This window comes from Sapajus apella, unplaced genomic scaffold, assembly GCF_009761245.1.
Source record: "Sapajus apella isolate SASKATOON/1434 unplaced genomic scaffold, GSC_monkey_1.0 scaffold3, whole genome shotgun sequence".
NCBI lineage: Eukaryota > Metazoa > Chordata > Mammalia > Primates > Cebidae > Sapajus > Sapajus apella.
Window position 1 is genome coordinate 66119379 of NW_022436943.1, and position 18453 is coordinate 66137831.

The 18453-nt window shown below is 59.7% G+C and overlaps 1 protein-coding gene across 7 annotated transcripts; it reads right to left on the bottom strand.

The window, feature by feature from the left end:
- Positions 1-15: 15 nt before the first annotated feature.
- Positions 16-18291, bottom strand: EEF1D (eukaryotic translation elongation factor 1 delta). 7 transcript variants are annotated; one of them, XM_032255186.1, is made up of 10 exons: positions 17972-18131; positions 13752-13765; positions 9599-10689; positions 7300-7423; positions 6790-6861; positions 1462-1561; positions 1288-1388; positions 745-966; positions 277-471; positions 16-114 (listed from the first exon to the last, which is right to left on the bottom strand). In XM_032255186.1, exons 3-10 carry the CDS (start codon positions 10687-10689, stop codon positions 76-78), a joined length of 1944 nt encoding a protein of 647 aa, XP_032111077.1. In that variant the 5' UTR covers positions 13752-13765; positions 17972-18131; the 3' UTR covers positions 16-75. The 7 variants fall into 7 exon arrangements, with proteins under 7 accessions (XP_032111077.1, XP_032111086.1, XP_032111096.1 ...); XM_032255195.1 differs by having other exon boundaries at positions 13752-14040; positions 17972-18078; XM_032255205.1 differs by lacking the exon at positions 6790-6861 and having other exon boundaries at positions 17972-18135.
- Between the last annotated feature and the right edge of the window lie 162 nt (positions 18292-18453).

The following is an 18453-nucleotide window of genomic DNA, read 5'->3' on the forward strand; positions in this document are numbered from 1 at the left end:
GGCGGGAGCCAGAGGGCCGGTCTCAGTTTTTAATCATGGCAGGGCCTCACGCACACACACGCACACACTCAGGCTTCAGATCTTGTTGAAAGCTGCGATGTCGACACTCTGCACCTGGGGAGAGGCAGAGGGCGATGGTCAGGGCTGTTTCCCTACAGCCCACTTGGTGCCAGGAGCCCCCACTGAGGCAGGATTCACTCGGACTCGCTTCCTGCTGCCGTGGGGTCGGGGCCCCAGCCTCCTCATCCCCCTTCCCTCCCTGGCCAGCCCACTCACGTGCTCCTCAAACTTGGTGATCTCCTCCTCCAGCAAGTCTGTGCCCACCCTGTCATCCTCCACCACACACTGAATCTGCAGCTTCCGGATACCGTAGCCCACAGGCACCAGCTTGGAGGCCCCCCAGACCAGCCCGTCCAGCTGGATGGAACGCACACAGGACTCCAGCTGGGCCATGTCCGTCTCATCATCCCACTATGGGGAAAGAAGAAAAGCTGGGGTCAGCCACCCCTAGAATACCTGTGCCCCTCCACCACTGTGTGCACAATTGTTTCCTTAAAGGGCCCTCAGAAAACAATTCAAATTCACACGTGCATGTCTCCAAGTTTCTGTTTATCCCAAGACTTCTAAATTTGGCTTTAAAGTCTCCCCAGAACCCAGAAGGGCAGGGGGAGGATCACAAGCTGAGCAGGCTGGGCGGGTGCCAGGGCAGCGCCCACCCACCCAAAGCCCTGCCCTCCCACTCACAGGCTTGACATCCAGCAGGATGGAGGACTTGGCCACCAGCACAGGCTTCTTGGCCTTCTTCTCCGCGTACTGCCGCAGCCGCTCCTCCCGCAGCTGGGCCGCCTCCTTGTCCTCCTCCTCATTGTCGCTGCCAAACAGGTCAATGTCATCGTCCTCGTCATCCTCTGCTGGTGTGGCTGGCTTCTTGGTTGGGGGCTCCACTTGGCGCATGGGAGACACATGCTGCCACAGGGGACGGGACAAGAGGCAAGGCTGAGACGCCCCAGCCAGGGGCTGCCTCATGGCCCTCCACCCTCTCTCCACTGGAGGAAGGGCAGGCCCTGTGCACCCAAGCTGGGGCTCCCAACACATAGGGCCCAGGGAAAGACAAGAGCTGCCTCCACCTGCCCAGGGGATTAGCTGTAAACCTTCCTGGGGACTTGAGGACACCAGTATCCTGGCTGCCAGCTCATCACTGTTGCTGGGGCCAGCGCACAGGGAGATTGGTAAGCCAGCAGGGCCATGTGGCCCCCTTGCAGCATCAGGTTTGGGGAGGGCACGCACCTGGGTCTGCGGGGCTGTGGCCCGGTGGGCGGGTGAGCTCTTCTCCAGCACATTCAGCCGGGCCTCCAGCTTGGAGACAGCCTGCTGCAGCTCCTGCACCACTGCGGGGGCGAGGGGGGCATGGTTAGATGGCAGGGGCCAGAGGCAGCCCCTACCCACTGGCCCGGGCCTCACCGCCACGCAGGCTCTGGTTCTCCACTTCCAGACTGGCGATCCGGACAACGAGCTCGCTGTGGTCTCCGCTGGGGCTGCTGGAGGCCCCAGGGCCTGAGCTCTGCAAGGCAGGAGGAGGGGAGGGCTCAGTGCCCCAGCCTGCTCCTGGAGCCCCCTATTTACAGCTCCTAAGAGTCCCCTCAGAGGCTCTGGTAAGCGCCATTGGGTCCCCCTGCCATGCTCAGGAACTGTGGGAACTCAAGGAAAACTCCAGCTGGGGAGAGCAGGAGGTGCCCCCTGCAAACACCCAGCTCAAACTTACGGGTGGTGACCTCAGAGATGGCAGCCGCCATAGACCACAATGAAATTCTCAGCCAGGAAGCCCAGGGTTCCCCAAACAGAGGCCATGGGGAGCTGGGCCATGGCTGCTGCTGCCTGGTGGGACCCTGCTGAGCAGCCAGCCTCAGAGGCTGGGTGGGAGGTGGTAAAGGGCTCACAGTCCTGGGGACAGCCTGGGACAGGCCTCGGGGGACCAGGCGGCACTGGCAATGGGAGGGGAGAGCAGCTGAGGGCCCAGTGGGGGCAGGAGGAAGGAGCCTGCCCGTGTGGGCAGCAGCCACCCACAGCCTCGCCTCCCTGGGACACACGCCTACCATCTCACTCAGCAAACCAGTTTCTAGATGACCCAGGGCCCCAAGCCCACCTCATACTCTGCCACAGCTCAGCCTGATTAACGCCCTGGGGCCCAGACAGGCTCCCAGCCTCCTGGCCCCTGACATGAGCCAGTCCTTGGGCATCCACCTGCATGCACCGTCCACTCAGCCAGCCCACCCGCCAAGAGAATGGCTCTTAGGACAGGGTGCACCTGGCCGCATGGAGCTCTCAGCGGACTCCACCTCGACAGCTCCCCAGGGCTCCCTCTCTGCAAGGGAGGAGCTGCAGCAGCTGGGCAGACAAACCTGCTCCTTGTAGCAGGTGCAGATACACTCAAGCCTTTGCCCAACATGCAGCCCCGTCCCTGGGGACCTCCTGCCAGTCCTTGGGAACATGCTACGGGGACTGTGTGTTTATGTACCTGAAGAGTGTGGGAGCTGAGCCCCACAGATCATTGGCAAGGCCGAGCCAACCCTGTGGCCCAGGAGGCCCACCTGGCAGCAAGGCCAGGAGGAAGTAAGGCCAGGCTGGCAGGGCACGTGTGAGCCACTGATCACCACCTGTGGAGGTCGGTCCTGCAGACCCGACTCAGCGACAGGTGAATGGATACACTCACACACCTAGTACAGTGATCTAAGCAGGCTAGGGATGCTTGTCAGGGGCTTCCAGAGGGCGACTGCAGCTAACTGAACATGACTCCTTGTTTCCCTCACGTTTATTCAGTATAGATTTAATAACAGAGGTTCTAAGTCAACACGCTTGTGGATAATTAATATGGCTAAGAGTGGTTTTACGTGTGCTGAGAGGGCCATCTAGCACACGGTTATGTGAGCAGACAAATGAGTGGGGACAAAGGAACGTGAGGTAAGCAGACTTAACTGGCGGAGATTTCATTATCTTAATGTTGACCTTACGACTTAAAGTTCTAACATTAAGAACTGGCTGCCTTTAGCGAGTCTCGCTGAAACTTTTCCGCTTTCCAAAAAGTTTAAGACTATAATCTAACTTCCCTGTCATTTCCCTTCCTATTTTGCCAGCCACCTTGAGTGAATCCTAACACATGTGAATGGTAGTGCGGGTGCGGGAGACACTGGCAGAAACTCTGACAACCTCTGGGGCAGAAGCTGGGGCACAGGAGGGCCAGGCTGTGGGGCGTGGGGCATGGAGAATCACAGCAGACCTCCTGTGGGAGTGGGGCTGGGTCCCATGGAAGCCAGAATCTGTGAGTGGCAGGGCCATGGCACCTGAGGCCTCATGCACCCCACACAGCAGGCCCAAGAACACGGAAAAGGTCCCTCTGGAAGAGGCACTAAGTCAGCACTGGCCCCAGGATGCATCATGAGCAGTGGGGGGCATTTCACCACCGCCTGGGGTGGCTCTGTGGGCAACTAGGCCAGAGCCTATAGGACTCAGGCCAGAGAAGGAGCCCCCTCCCTTGATGCCAACTCCGGAGGGGACTGGGGAAGCCACGCATCCAGGGACCCCGAGCACAGCTTCAGTGGGGCAGGCCCAGGTCACCCAGTGCCGTCACAGCAGGCCCTCAGGGACTTGGGGTATGCCAAAGGCAAATGCTTCAATCCACATGTTGGAGTCTTATCCCTCAAATGTGACCTTATTTGGAGATGGGGCCTTTATACAGAGGTAATCGTCACTGAAGGGCAGGCGGCAATCCAATCTGACTGCTGTCCAACATGAAGACATTGGGACACACGCAGTCAGAGGGATGACCATGTGAGGACAGAGAAGACCATCCACATGCCAAGGAGAGGGGCCTCAGGAGAAACCAGCCCTGCTGCCACCTTGATCATGGACTTCCAGCCTCCCGAGCTATGAAAAAATACAGGTGGTTTAAGTCACCCAGTCTGTGGGACTTGGTTATAGCAACAAACCAGCTCCTAAGCCCTAATAGTGTGCCCACCTGCCTGCCTCAGAGACGGGGACCTCAGGGTTGACCCCACACAGCCAGGGCAAGAAGAGTTCCTGTAGCCCAGGGCCAAGCCCCCGCATCCTGCTTCTGGGTACCGGAGCGCAATATGCCTGACTTCGGGGCAAAAATCTGTGCTACCTTAATCCCATGTCTGCCTAGCCTGGACTTGGTCAGGTGCCTGGGCAAGCCAGGGGTGCTGCTGGGTTGGGATCTTGGCAGAACGCAAGGCATAAAGGAGCACCCGCCTGGCAGATAGGAGTGGCAGCCCTCCCTGGGGCCACCCATCCAGGGATGCCCAGATTATGGCCTGGGAGCCAGCACACCCCCAGCTGGCTGTGGCAGCCAGAATAACGGCCCCCACAGAGACATCCACATACAAGTCCCCAGGGCCTGTAAATACAGTCCCCATGGCAAAAGGGATTCTGCAGCTGTGATGAAGTGAATCTGAACATGGAGAGGATGCTGGATAACCCAGGTGGGCCCACAGAGGCAGGAGGAAGCAGGGAGGGAGGGGAGAGGCAGGCTGAGTGACAGGACAGCTGCCTAGGAGCCTTGTGCCAAGGGCTGTGGGCAGCTTCCAGCAGCCAGAAGAGACGAGGAAGCCGACTCTCCCCCCAGAGACACCAGAATGACCACAGCCTTGCCGACACTTTGATCTTGGCCCGTAAGGTAGAATCTGAGACTTCTCACCACCAGAACTGCAAGATGAGGAACTTGCACTGTTTTGAGCCACTGAAGTATGGCAATGCTACAGCAACACCGAGTGGAAACCAACACAGATCTTGGCCCTAGGAAGTGGGGTGCTGTCAGAATATCTAGACATGTGGAGATGGCTTTGGAGTTGGGCAATGAAGAACTCTGGAAGAACTCTTGGAAGAACTCTGAGGGGCATAAGAGAAAAATCCTAGCCTGGGCCGGGCGCGGTGGCTCATGCCTGTAATCCCAGCACTTCGGGACACCTAGGCAGGGGCATCACTTGAGGTCAGGAGTTTAAGACCAGCCTGGCCAACACTGAGAAACCCGGTCTCTACTAAAAATACAAAAAAACTTAGCCAGGCGTGGTGGTGCGCGCCTGTAGTCCCAGTTACTTGGAAGGCTGCAGTTGAGAATCACTGGAACCCCAGAGGCGGAGGTGGCAGCAAGCCAAGATCCTGTCAGTGCACTCCAGCCTGGGTGACAAAGCAAGACTCTGTCCACCCCTGCCCCCCGCCAAAAGAAAAACCCTAGTCTGCCTTGAGCAGACTGTCGGCAGAATTCTAATGCTAAGACCCTCAGTGAAGACTCAGGAGGAGGTGAGGAGCAGGGCAGAGCAAACACATCATCTTCTAGGACAACCTAAACCTAAACTGCCAGGACCATGCTGTTGGTAGGAAGGGGGATGTTAAAGATGACAGAGGGTGGGACCATGAGCCACACAGGAACACTCCCAGGCCTTCAAACCTCATGCAGTCGCCCGGCTGGATGGTGAAACTGCCTGGCCTAACGAATCCTGTTTCCTTCTTTTTCCCATTTTGAAGAGAAATGCCTGACCCAAAATCATATTTTGGGAGCAGATAACTTGTTTTCCAGTTTCACCAGTCCACAGACTGAAGGAATGGACCATGCAATCCTCCATGCCTGACTGGATGGGATTGTGGACTTTGTGGTGAACTGAGGGGGCCCACGCTTCTGCAGATGTTGATGGGGAGCAACGCACCTTATGAATGAGGCAATGGGAATCTCCAACACCCATGCCCCAACCCCCAGAGCATGGGAATCCACTACCTCACATGGCAAAAAGAAGAACCGGCAAACAGGATTAAATTCAGGATTTTAAACTGGGGACCTGGGATCCAGGCGGGCCCAAAGCAAGCACAAGCACCGTGTAAGTGACAGAGTGAGGCAGGTCGCTCAGGGAGAGGCGTGAGACAGACGCACATGGAGGCAGAGGTAACGAGGCCGCCAGCTGAGCACCTTGAACCGAGAACCAAGCAAACGTGGGCATCGACAGAATCTGGGGGAGGCAAAGGAACAGACTCCTCCTGGAGCCTTCAGAAGGACAGCAGCCCTGCCGACACTGGTCAGCCTCGTGAGACACATTTCAGAGCAGGAGACATATGTGCTGTTTCCAGTGTGAAACTGGAATGTGGGATGCCATGGCAGCAGTCACAGGAAACACAGACCCCATTCTGGGAGCCAGGACAGCACCCTGTCCTGGGGAGAACGAGTCCTAACTCCTCGGGAGCAGCAGGACTGCCACCTCCTGGAGGTCACTCCTTCCCCAGCCAGCCCCAGTCAGGCTGCAGCCACTGCCCCCGACTCCTGATCTCGGCCCGGGGCCTGGAGGCCAAACAGGGCTACAGGGCTCTTCTCTGGGTCTCCAACTCTAGGCTCTGAACTCCTCTCCCCCTGGAACCACCACTCCTGTCTCCGAGGTGGAGCAAGACCTAAGGGGGAATGCAGGAAGGCCCGGCAGGCACAGTCCTGCCACGGGGAGCGAGCAGGGAGGCACAAGCCCACAGCAGTACCTGCAGCTGCCCTGCGAATGGCACCACTCAGCCCCCAGCCGGCCCTGCAGCAGATGAGAGGGCAGCCTGGGAAGGACATGAGAGTAAGAACACTGTGGCAGTCGGGCCTGGAGGCCACAGAGCCACCCGTCCCCAAGAGCACAGCGTTGCACACTCCACCCTGACTCTACTGTGAAGCCAAAACCACCAGTGGCATCAGGAAAATGAGACAGGCTACTTGGCCGGGAAGGAGCCGCGGGTCTGTGGGCCGCGGGTACTCACTCCGGCCAGGGATTTCTGGATGTTCTCTCTGGCTCTGGCAATGTCACGGAGGATCACGCTGGCGCCGTTCTCCTGCAGACAGTGCAGAAAGAACCAGTCTTTTTTTTTTATTAAAAAAATGTTTTTAATTAAAAAAACAAAAAAACCCATGAACCCTCAGAGAGCAAGCAAGAAAGTACTGCACAGAATAACAGCTCAGCAGGCCAGAAAAGCAGAAGGTGCCTGAGGCCATGACGACAGGCCCAGGAGCCCATGTCTGCAGGGAACCAGTGTCAGGCCTGGCCCCATACACTGCACAGGCGCCGGCAGGAGGTCCCTGAGCAGACCCAGCCTGGGGGGCTGGCCAAGGCTGCCTGCCCCAAGACCCCACTCCCAGCACCCACAGCAGAACCACTGGGCCAGGGTGCCTGTGCCCTCCTGATGCCACCAGAGGCGCTCCTCCTGGCCTGGCTGAACCCTCCTTGTGTGCCCCAGCCACTCCTGCTGGGCAGCAGAGCCGCCAGCCCTCACCTGGCGGGATACACCAGCCACAGGCCCGTTCATCTGCTCGTAGAATCTCCTTTCCGCGTCGTCATATTTGAACTTGTCAAACCAGATCTTCTCATGTACTAGGAAGTTTGTAGCCATTTTTCTCCTGGGAGGGGAAAGAGAGGCAAAGTCAGCATGGTGGGGAAGAGGGACTGAGACAGCCCTGGCCTCACCCTTCCCTACAGAGACCCTCAGAGAAGCCCAGAAGCACCAGGGTGCGGTGGGGCTGACACCCCATTTCCAGACGCCAGCTCTGCGCCATCCCAGCCCCGCTGACTCACACACCGCTGGTCCCGGTGACACAGACTCCGGGCCGCTGGAAGACACCAGTGGTTCTCCACACAGTGACACCAAGCCCGTAGCCCTTGCCCCACATGGTGTCCCAGGCCTGTCTTCCAGACCAGGGGTTCTCAAGGTGTGGTCCAAAAACCTCTGGGGGTCACAAGGCCCTTCCTTTCAGCCACAGGAAGCTGGGCTTACGTCAGACAGCTGTAGTGTGGAGGCAGGTGCGAGGGCCCAGCCGCCTCCCACTAAGCCAGACTCGATCTGCTCACTGAGCTTTTTGGTTACAGAAAAAGTATTTCTCATAAAAAAACATGATACTAATATGTAACAAGCTTCCTCTTCAACAAATAAGTACACTTAACATTTCTCAGTTTCTTTTTTTTTGGGGGTTTAAAGTCTCACTCTGTCTCCCAGGTTGGAGTCAGTGGCGTGATCTTGGCTCACTACAGCTCCCGCCTCCCGAGTTTAGCGATTCTCCTGCCTCAGCCTTCCGAGTAGCTGGGACTACAGGACCCAACATTGCACCTGGCTAATTTTTTGTATTTCTAGCAGAGATGGGCTTTCACCATGTTGGCTGGTCTTAAACTACTGACCTCAGGTGATCCACCCATCTTGGCCCCCCAAAGTGCTGGGGTTATGGGCCTGAGTCACCATGCCTGGCCCATTTCTCAGTTTTAATTGCAAACGTGGTAAAAATCAGTAGATATAATGAAAGCTCTTTGGAGTCCTGAGACCAAGAAGGTTGAGAGCTGCTGCCCTAGGCCAGGGTGCCTATGGTTTTTCCTGGCACACAGCCCCACCTCGTGCTGCTCCCACTGCCTGGCAGCAGAGGAGCTGGGAAGACGCCTATGTGGCTGGAACCCAGACCTTCTGGTTCTTTATGGAGTTTGCTGCCCCAACCTTGGACTGGCCAAGGCCCTCCTACTGTCCAACCAAGTGCAACAGAAGGGTCCCCATCCCGCTCTGCCGCCAGTCTCCATGTGGAGGACTGTGGGCCGTCGCTGGACCTCGCCAAATGTCCTCTCAGCAACCAAGGGCTGCAGTGTGCAAGCTTGCTCCACATCCCTGACCCAGGATGCTCTTGGTGAGGAGGGATCAGGCCACTGTGAACACCAGGGCAGGTGGAGGAGCAGGAGATGGCATTCCCCTATGGGGTCCCGCCCTCAGGTCTGATCTTGTCAACCAGCAAATCCAGACCCCTGGGGGTCCAAGGTTGGCACCACCTCCTCCGGGGCCCAGGCAGCTGCTTGGGACACTCAGGTAGGACCTTCTAAGTCCTTCCCTGACCCAGCCCACCCCACCACCAAGTCACCCTCTTCAGCAGGCCAGCCTTGCCACTTCCATGCCCTCTGCATTCCCTTTCACGTTTAACTGCCCACCCACCTGCTGGCCCCCCAGACCGCTGCTGGGGCTGCACCTGCAACCCTGGAGCAAGCCCCCAACACCCAGAGGGAGGCCACGCAAACCGGGCACCCTGGATGGAGGCCGCCTGACTGGCCATGCACCCATGCAGCTGAAACGCTGCCACCTTCCCTCAGAGGTGGTTACGGATGACAAGGGAAGCTGGGGGTGCACAGGACGGGCAGGCAGGGACACACTAGCTCCTACATCTCATCCCAGGGGAGTGCTGGGGCCAGACACCAGCTTCAATGCTTCCCACCCACGTGGGTCACCTCCTCTTCAGTCCTGGCATTGTGTCAGCCACAGAGGACAGGGGGGTTTCCCAGCCAAAGAGGGAAGGGACCCTGAGTGAAGCAGAGTCTGTCCTGTGCCGACACGATCCCTACCCCCACCCAGAAGCCCAGAACTTTGTGACCCCAAGCAGAGCATAACCCTGGCTCAGCCTGCTCCTGCATTCAACTCAGCTGGGCCCATAGGTCTCGGGGACCCCCCACCCCAGGCGGGCATGGGAAGGAGCTGGAGGAGCCCCAGCCTGGGACGGCTGTCCCTGTGCCCACAGCCCAGGCTGGGTGCCCACCCAGCACATTTCTCCTACTTGGGTCTCAGGCTGGACATGGATGGGCCAGACCGAGGACCAGGTCGGCGAGACAGGGAGGCAGCTTCAAGACGCCAGGCCACACGCAGGGCCTCGGCGGCATGGTGGCGGCACTCGGCGCTGTCATAGGCAGGCTTGCTGAGCCAGGGGGCCTCTGCATCCTTCTGCAGGAAGTAACAGTAGGGCAAGGCAGAGGGGGCCTCCCCATCGGCCCGTCGTGGCGCGGCCCGCTTGTTCCCTAAGGCACTGCGGCCCCGCCGGTCTCGGCGGCCCCGCCGGGCACCCTCGGCCTGGCCGGCTCGCTCTTGCAGGCGCACTTTCCCGGGGGGATGGCCGTCAAACAGGGCCTCGTAGAAGCCCCTCTCGGCCGCATCATACTGGGGCTTCTCCAGCCACACCTCCCGAACCAGTGCCTGCAGGCTGCCCAGTGGGGGCTGGCCATTGACTGGTGGGCTGGGCTGGTGGGCCAGGTCGGGGACAGCCACCTCCTGGCCTGTGTCAGGAGTCTCTTCCCTGTGGCTGCCCTCGGGGGCCAGCAACAGGGCCTGAGACCATTCCACAAATGCCCGCTCAGCCTGGTCGAAGGCAGACTTGTTGACCCAGATCCCCCAGGTCACATGGTGGCAGGCCACCTGGCTTCCATGGGTGCAGGGACCCCAAGGGGCCAAGGCAGGAGGCCAGGCTGCCTGGGCAGCCACATCTGCCAGCCTCTGGCGGTAGGAGCTCTCTGCCTGGTCGAAAAGTGACTTGTCCAACCACACGTGGTCAGCCGAGAGGCCCATGAGGGCCAGGTCCGCAGGGCCAAGTCCGCTCTTGGGAGAGCGCTTCCTTTTTTTCTGCAGGGACTTCCTGCTGTCCTGGCTCTTCCTGGGATCACTCCTACTGCTGCCGTCAGGGGCCTCGGCCTCGTCCGCGTCCTCAGGGTCGTCCTGGCTGGGCCCGTTCACGGCCTGCCCCTCAGCCGGCAGCTGCTGGGCGGTGGTGGCCGCCCGTGTGGCCTCCAGCTCATAGAAGCGCCGCTCGGCCTCCTCATACTTGTGCTTGTCTTCCCACACCGTCTCCAGGGCACAGGAGGCCTTCCCGCTCCTCATCTTCCGGATACAGCGATAAAAAGCAAGCAGAGGGCAGATTTGCAACACGGCGGGCAGCCTCGGCCCCCTGCCCACCCTCCCATGCCTGCCCTCCCGGGGCAGGGGCTGAGGATGCTCCTTAGTGGGGCTTCCATGCGATGACATGCAAGGACTTGAAAGTCAGGCCCATGTGGGGGGCATTTTGTGGTAAAGAAAAAACAGGCCAGTCGCAGTGGCTCACGCCGGTAATCCCAGCGCTTTGCGAGGCCAGGGCAGGCAGACCACGAGGTCAGGAGTTTGAAACTATCCTAGCCAACATGGTGACACCCCGTCTCAAAAAGACAAAAAAAAATTAGCTGGGTGTGGTGGCGTGTGCCTGTAGCCCCAGCTACTCAGGAGGCTGAGGCAGGAGAATCGCTTGAACCTGGAGGTGGAGGGTGCAGTGAGCTGAGATCGCGCCATTGCACTCCAGCCTGGCGAAAGAGCAAGACTCCGTCTCAAAAACGAAAAAATAGCATACGTATGTATGTATGTAAATACATATATATATACATGTCTTAACTGCAGAGCTTGTCTTTACTAATCTGCCAAGGCCCCGGCTCTCTGAAAGGGGTTCGGAAGACACTATACCAAGCTGCCCTGGCCATGAAAACCTTTTCTTACAGAACCTCCAAGTTGGCAAATAAAACAGAAGCAGGATTTGCTCAGTTAACTTAACTTGGATATGAACGATACATAATTTTTCTTTTTTTGGAGACGGAGTTTCGCTCTTGTTGCCCAGGCTGGAGTGCAATGGTGCGAACTCGGCTCACCACAACCTCCGCCTCCTGGGTTCAGGCAATTCTCCTGCCTCAGCCTCCTAAGTAGCTGGGATTACAGGCACGCGCCACCATGCCCAGCTGATTTTTTGTATTTTTAGTAGAGACGGGGTTTCACTATGTTGACCAGGATGGTCTCGATCTCTTGACCTCGTGATCCACCCGCCTCGGCCTCCCAAAGTGCTGGGATTACAGGCGTGAGCCACCGCGCCCGGCCGAACAATACATAATTTTTTTAGTGAATGTATGGCCCATGAAATATCTGCGACATACTAAAAAATGTTTCATTATTTATCTGAAATAAATAATTTATCTAACCAGCTTGCCCTGCATTTTTGCACAGGCCAGGCCCGGCCCCCACCCCACCACGGTGGCTGGAGTTCCCACTGTACACAACAGCCTCTGTGGCTGTCCTGGCCATACCACTGCCGCACCCAGAGCACACCTGAAGGTTTTCGAAAAGGGGCAGCCTCTCTGTGGGCCTAACTGTCCTCCCCAGGAGGAACCGGGTGGCTAGGCAGAGGGTGGAGCACCCACTCATGAAGGCTCACATCAATGGGAGACACCAGGGACCATGCTGGTGACCAATCTCTAAAAAGGAGGGGCCAACTGCCTCCAGCACAGAGACGACTCTGGGCTCTCTATCAGCTGCCCCTGCCTCCCGACCGAAGCCCAGACATCTGGGTCCATCCTAACTAAAGGGGCATCACGGGTATTTCACAGTTCCAGGATGCCAGGGTCCCCTCTAAGGTTCCGGTACTGTGTGGTGTAAGAGGGGCCATCTTGGTGGGAGGCAGGTCATGGGGATCCACCCCTACTTGCTACCATGGCCTGGGAGCCTGAGCCTCCTCACTGGACGTGCTGCTCCCTCAAGCTCTAGGTGACCTCCGTCATCGGCTGCCCCTGTGCACGACCAAGAGCTGCTGGGTCTGAAGTGTGCTCCAGCAGCCACGCAGGATCCTGTGGGGGGCACACTCTGCTGCTCCCAGGTGTCCAGCGTAGCGTTACAGAAAGGACAGGCCCAGCAAGGGCACATCTGCTCTCGGGGTGCAGGTCAGTGCCCCAGCCTGTGCTCAGCCCGCCATAGCTTCCTCCCCAGCCATGCCCTCTGCTCCCCAAAAGCAGAAAGCGCCTGGGCCTAACCAACACCGAGGAGCACCCTCAAGAGGGAGCCGTGCAGCTGCCCCTCACCAACACCTCTGCTATTCTGCTGCCTCCGCCAGTGTGTCTGATGGAGCCTGAGGGCAGACCCAGTAGCTCCAGGGCACGTGGCTGTGACTGGAGCCACCTGCCAGGCGTGCACTGAGGGAGGCAGCCATTGTGAAGCGCAGGCCCTGTGCACCACTGGCTGTGGGTCTAGCCCTCTCCTACCACCATTCTCCAACAAAACCAAGGCCAATTCTGATGCCCCGTGGGGTGCTGAGCTGTCTAGGCTCCACCCAGGCAGGCAGCGCTTTGGGGAAGGCCACGCTCTGCACTCTGAAGCCCTGCCTGAGTGGGACACGGAGTTCTTTCTGGACATGTGGCCAGAATCCCTCAGCCACAGCAGCAAGCTCCAATGGGACCAGTGAGGAACCGGGGCCAGGAGACCACGGGGACCAAGAAGCAGCTCCCTCGGCTCCCCCGCTCACTCCTCCCGCAGGCTGGGGCAACACTTACCAGGGCCAGGCTGATGGGCAGGGGTTGGGGTGGGGTGGGAGCAAGAGCCCAGGAAGCAGAACATTGTGACATCATGAGGTGGGGTGAGGGGCAGCAGCGCTGGCCAGCTGGGCAAGGCTCGTCTGCCCTCCAACCTCTCTGGCCATCAAGCCCTCCACAGGACCCCTGCTAGCCTCTCTGCTCCCATCAGCAGTGCCACTAAGCTGGCCCCCAGTGTCAATGCCCTGCCAGATTTTATTGGCTAAAGTGGCCTCAGACCACATTCCTGGGGGATCCGGGCAGAAGCAGCCGCTCAGGGAAGGGAAACCACTTCGGAGGCTCCTACCGAGTCCTGGCACTGCCACCACCTCCCTGCAGGGAGCAGAGCAGCATGTCACATGTTGACCTGCCAGCCCAGGCCAGGACCCTGCTCAGGGCCACACAGGGTGCCCACCTGCTGCTGCCCCACCCAGAAAACCCAATTCCTCCACTTTACAGGAAACTACAGCCCCTCCGGGCAGACTGGGCCATGCACAGGTGGTGCTGGGGTTCCTGTGGGTGCAGTGTTGGCTGGGGGTTCCCTGGTCAAATGAAGGGGACGGGGCACCAGGACAGGTGGGTACTTACTTTCCTTTGGCCTCCTAGGACAGCATGAAGGAAAAAGCAGCAAGGTTAGAGGCAGCCAAAAAGACTGAGTGGGTCAGACACAGCAGCAGCAGCCCAGGCCTTTTCAGAAGCTGCTTGGCGAGGTGGCGTGGAGGTGACATTGGTGGAGACGGAAGCTGAGTGCCAGACAGACCCGCCACCACCACAATCCCAGGTGGCAGCTGAGTCCACACGCTCGAGGCGGCGTCGCTCCGTCATCCTTTGAAAGGGGAGCTCTTGGGATTCGTGTTAGCCGGAGCCCAGGCAGGCCCTGGGGGACAAGCAGGGACCACTATCTGAGCCAACCTCTCCCAAATCTACCCACCCTGTCATCACCTGAGCAAGGCAGCCCGAGACAATCCAACACCCGCAATCCTCCCCAGAGCTGACCCTGCACTGCCGCATGTCCAGGCGCTGAAGGAAGCCCGGAAGATGACAAGGAGCCTCCAGGGGAAAGCAGCCCAGGGCCCAGACTGTACGGGGCCTCCCTCTCAGCAGGAGCCACCATCGAGGTAGGGCTGCCACCCAAGGGCCCCAGCACAAGCCACAAAAAACTTCAAGGGATGCAAAGGCCTCCCAGACTCACTCTCCCAGTGTGCACAGATAATCGGTGACCTGCCCCCGATCTCACAAGAGCCACTTCATAAACCCTGCAAGCTCTGGGTAGGGCAGCTGGGCACAGCTGAAAACCCAGCCACAGCCCATGCCCTGAGTGGGACTGGGCAGGAGGGGCCACCTCCTGCTGCTGAGCAACCCAAGAGCCCTGGCTGGGATCTGTCTTCCTTCACCAAGCGGAGCTCTGGCCCCAGGGCCGTGCCCACCTCTGTGCACCCCACACTGCAGCAGGGGGCACCCTGCAGAGAAGAACTAGGCATCTGCCCCATGGGACTGGTAAAAGGGGTCTTGAGTGGGCTTCCCTGCGGAGAGAAAGCCCTCAGGAGATACCACAGTGAGCCAGGCTGGAGACTCGGAGGCCAGGCCCATCACCTGGGCAGCTGGTCACTGACAGCGGGCAGACATCCTCCCAGGACAGCCAGCACAGCCCCCCACAACTCCGAGCCCACCTCCTCATTTCCCCGCTTCCCATGTTCCGGAGCACAGGAGGACCTGCAGGACCAAGCACACCATCTCTCCCAACAGAGGGAAAGTCTGAGCTTCCACTCACTCTGACAACGAGCACACCCAAGCCTCTCCTCTCCGGCAGGAGAGCCTAGAGCAGGACGCAATGACTTTGTCACTGCATCCCTACAGATGACCAGCCCCTTCTCTCCTGAAGTTTATCCAAGCTTGGGAAGAGCTTGCTAAAGAGAACACAGGGACACAGCCAGCTGCCAGAGAAGCAGTCTTGGAAACGCCAGAGCCAGGCCCCAGGGGAAACAGCCAAAGTGTCCTGACTCCACTCCTGGGAGCACGCCAGGCTCCGGGATGCATGCAGGGCTCACCACCAAGGCTCCCCACCGAGGGGCAGACAGCCTGCCAAGCACCCGAGCCTGCATCAGCTGCCCAGAGTTTGAGGGTGCCGTGGGGTCCTAGCTCTGGAAGGCTCCACCCATCTAAGATGGTCTGTGGCGCAGGCGGTACCCAGCAAGACCCACTGCAGCAGCATGGCCCTCACAGCTCCCATCCCTGTCCCTGGAACAGCCCCGGCAAGGACGCTCCTTCCCAGAAGACTGCAGTTCAGGAGGGCAGGGCCCTGAAGGAAGGTGAGGACATGCCTGGAGAGCTGTGGCATGGCCTGAAGGTCTCCACACCCTGGGCACACGGAAGGTTTCTGGGAGGAGCTGGCTCCCAGGCCCTGCCCTCCACGCCACCCCATTAGTCGCACACACAGACAGGCTCCCAGACCGTCCACCCTCCACGGGGAGAAGTTAGGGAAGTGGGCAGGGGATATGGTCGGCCACCAGGCTCAGCCTGTGCACACCCACCCCTCCAGCAGCAACTCTCTCCCGCCCACCTGACTGGCCTGACCTGAGTTTGCGGACTGGCACCAATTGACAGAACTTTCTGTATCTTCTGTGCCCAAAGGGTCCAACAACTAGCCCTGAAAATGAGGCTAGAGCACCTGAGGAAGCAGCTCCGTAGGCAGAAGCACGGCACGGCAGGACAGTGCACAGGACAGATCAGCAGCCTCCTGCGCTGAGTGAGGCCTCTGTTTTTTGTTTGTTTGGTTTTTTTTTGAGACAGAGTCTTGCTTGTTGCCAGGCTGGAGTGCAGTGGTGCAATCTCAGTTCACTGCAACCTTTGCCTCCCAGGTTCAAGCGATTCTCCTTCCTCAGCCTCCCCAGTAGCTGGGATTACAGGCACCTGCCATCACCATATTTGCCAGGCTGGTCTCGAACTCCTGACCTCAGGTGATCTGCCCGCCTCGGCCCCCAAAGTGCTGGGATTACAGGCGTGAGCCACTTCGCACGGCTGCTTTTGGTCTTTTTAAGGGAAAAACTCTACAGCTCCACTTTCCAACTCAGCCACTTTCCTGTCTGATCCCTGGACATTCCAGCCCTACTGGGAAACGCCAGCCTGTCCTGCATACCTCAGAGCCCATACCGTAGGTGCCCAAGCCACCCCACCCCACCCACATCCTTTCTTAAATGCCACTGCAGGTCAGCACCGTTTCCAGCCCCCATGCCTCCTGGGTGACTCCACAGACTTTCTGGAATCCCTGACAACACCCACAACACACCTCATATGGCACCCGTGGCTGTCAGCGAGGCGGGGCAGCTGGAGACCCGTGACAGGCTCCTACACCAGCACTTAGCATAACTTGCTGCCACCAGATTCCAGCACACCACGTCACCTTAAAACACTGGCACAGGATGATGAGCCACAAAAATGCTCCATGCTGCCTTTCTTGTCCTTAGCCCCCGGAAGGCTGACGCCAGTGCACAGCACAGTCAGGTACCCTGTTCATCATCAAGCATGTGCCCACCTGCGCTGAACCCTGCAGCCTCACCCAGCTCCCAGGGAGCAAAGCCAAGGGCCCAGTCCTCCAGAAGGGACGGGAGACACTGGAGGGCTCTGCCAGCTGGGCGCTCACTCTCCAGAACTGACTGCGTGTGAAATCTGCAGCAGCCTAGGGGAGATGCTGCTATCCGCAGGATTGGCACTGCACCCAGAAAGCCCCAAAGGGGTGGATCTAGGATCCTGGCTGGGCAGCACATGCACCTGCCTGCGCATGTGATGAGAAGGCGAAGGTGAGTGTCCACTTCCGCAGGGGACACTTGGGGGCTCCTTTCACACCTGCCCTTCACCCTGTCCAGCACCCTGGCTGCATCCCCGACCCCCAGAACAGGGCTGAGCATACACAGGGGCTCCAGAAGTAACCCACTGCCTTTCAGGCAGCTGTTTAAGGCTCATGGGCTCCAGAGGATGGGGTGGTCGGTGCTGCAGGAGGCTGCTCAAGTGAGAGGGCCTGGCCTGCCTCCCTGGGAGGTGAGCCACAGGCAGTATCAACTCAAGAAGCACCCCGCCAGGTCAGACAGGGACGACCCCAAATTTAGCTACACAGTTCTCTTGCTGCCAGGCGGTCCTTCATTCTGGAAAGCAATCCCTGACGTGTCATCAGGTCCCCAATCCACTCCGCCCCCTTTGCCTTCTTCCCTCCATTTAAAGCCTCTTGCCAACAGCACCCCCACCATCCTAGCGCCCCAATTCAGAGACTTCCGGACCATCCTACCCAAATCAGGAAACAGGAATTTTGACCCAGTCACAATACAGCCTTATTCCTTTCCGTGTTCACAAGCCTCTAAGTTCCAAAAGTGTTGAGCCCCTGCCTATCCCCTCCGTACTCAGCAGATGCGTGCAGTAGGTGCTTACTAAACACGTGGTGGACGAAACTCTGCAAGCCAGAGGAACAACCGGGGCAGATGTTTCGTGTCCCACCAAGACTGCAGCAGACACAGGCCCTAGGACCCAGCAGCCTGGCCGAGGGACTTCCATGGGCAGGATGCCCGGTGAGCCAGTGTTCCCCGCGGCCCCAGCCCGCGGATGCCCTCCAGGCGGGCCACGAGGCCTCAGTCGCCCCGCCCCTCTGCGCTCGCCCCAAGAGTCGCACTTGGCCCACGACCCCTAAGCCGGCACTGGCGCACTTGCGCCTCAGTCCCTAACGGCGCGAGCTTCTGGCGCAGCCCGGGCTGCCCGCCCTCCCGGCCCCTCGGGCATCTCTGGCGCCCTCGGCTTCTTCCGGCGGGGGCCGCGGTACTCACACGCCAGCCAAGGACGCGGCGACCAGGGAGGAGGAATGGGCGGACGCGGGACGCCTGAGGAAAGAGAGGCCCGCCCGGGCCGCGCACGGGAAATGAAGCACTGGGCTCTACCAACAGCCGCAGGCCGGGGGCCCGGGGGGACGCGGCCCCTGCGCACGCTCCGCCTGGCCGCCCGGGCCCTCGACGTGCCGCGCCCCGAAACTTCAAAGGCAGAAGTACGTCAGAGACGACCGCGGAGGCCGCTCTTTCCGGGAGGAGCCTGCACGAGTGCCGGGAACGGGACGGCGGCGCGCGCGGCCCCCTGCGCCTCGCGCCCAGTGGTGTCGCCAGCGGGGCGGGGCCGGCGGCCGGCAGGCGCCGAGTGACGCACGAGGCGGCCAGCGCGCAGGCGCGGGGCGCGGACGGCCCCCCGACAGGGTCAGCGCGCGTGCGCCCGCCGAGCTGCGGGACAAAGGGGAGGGACCCGCGCGGCCCCGCCCCCT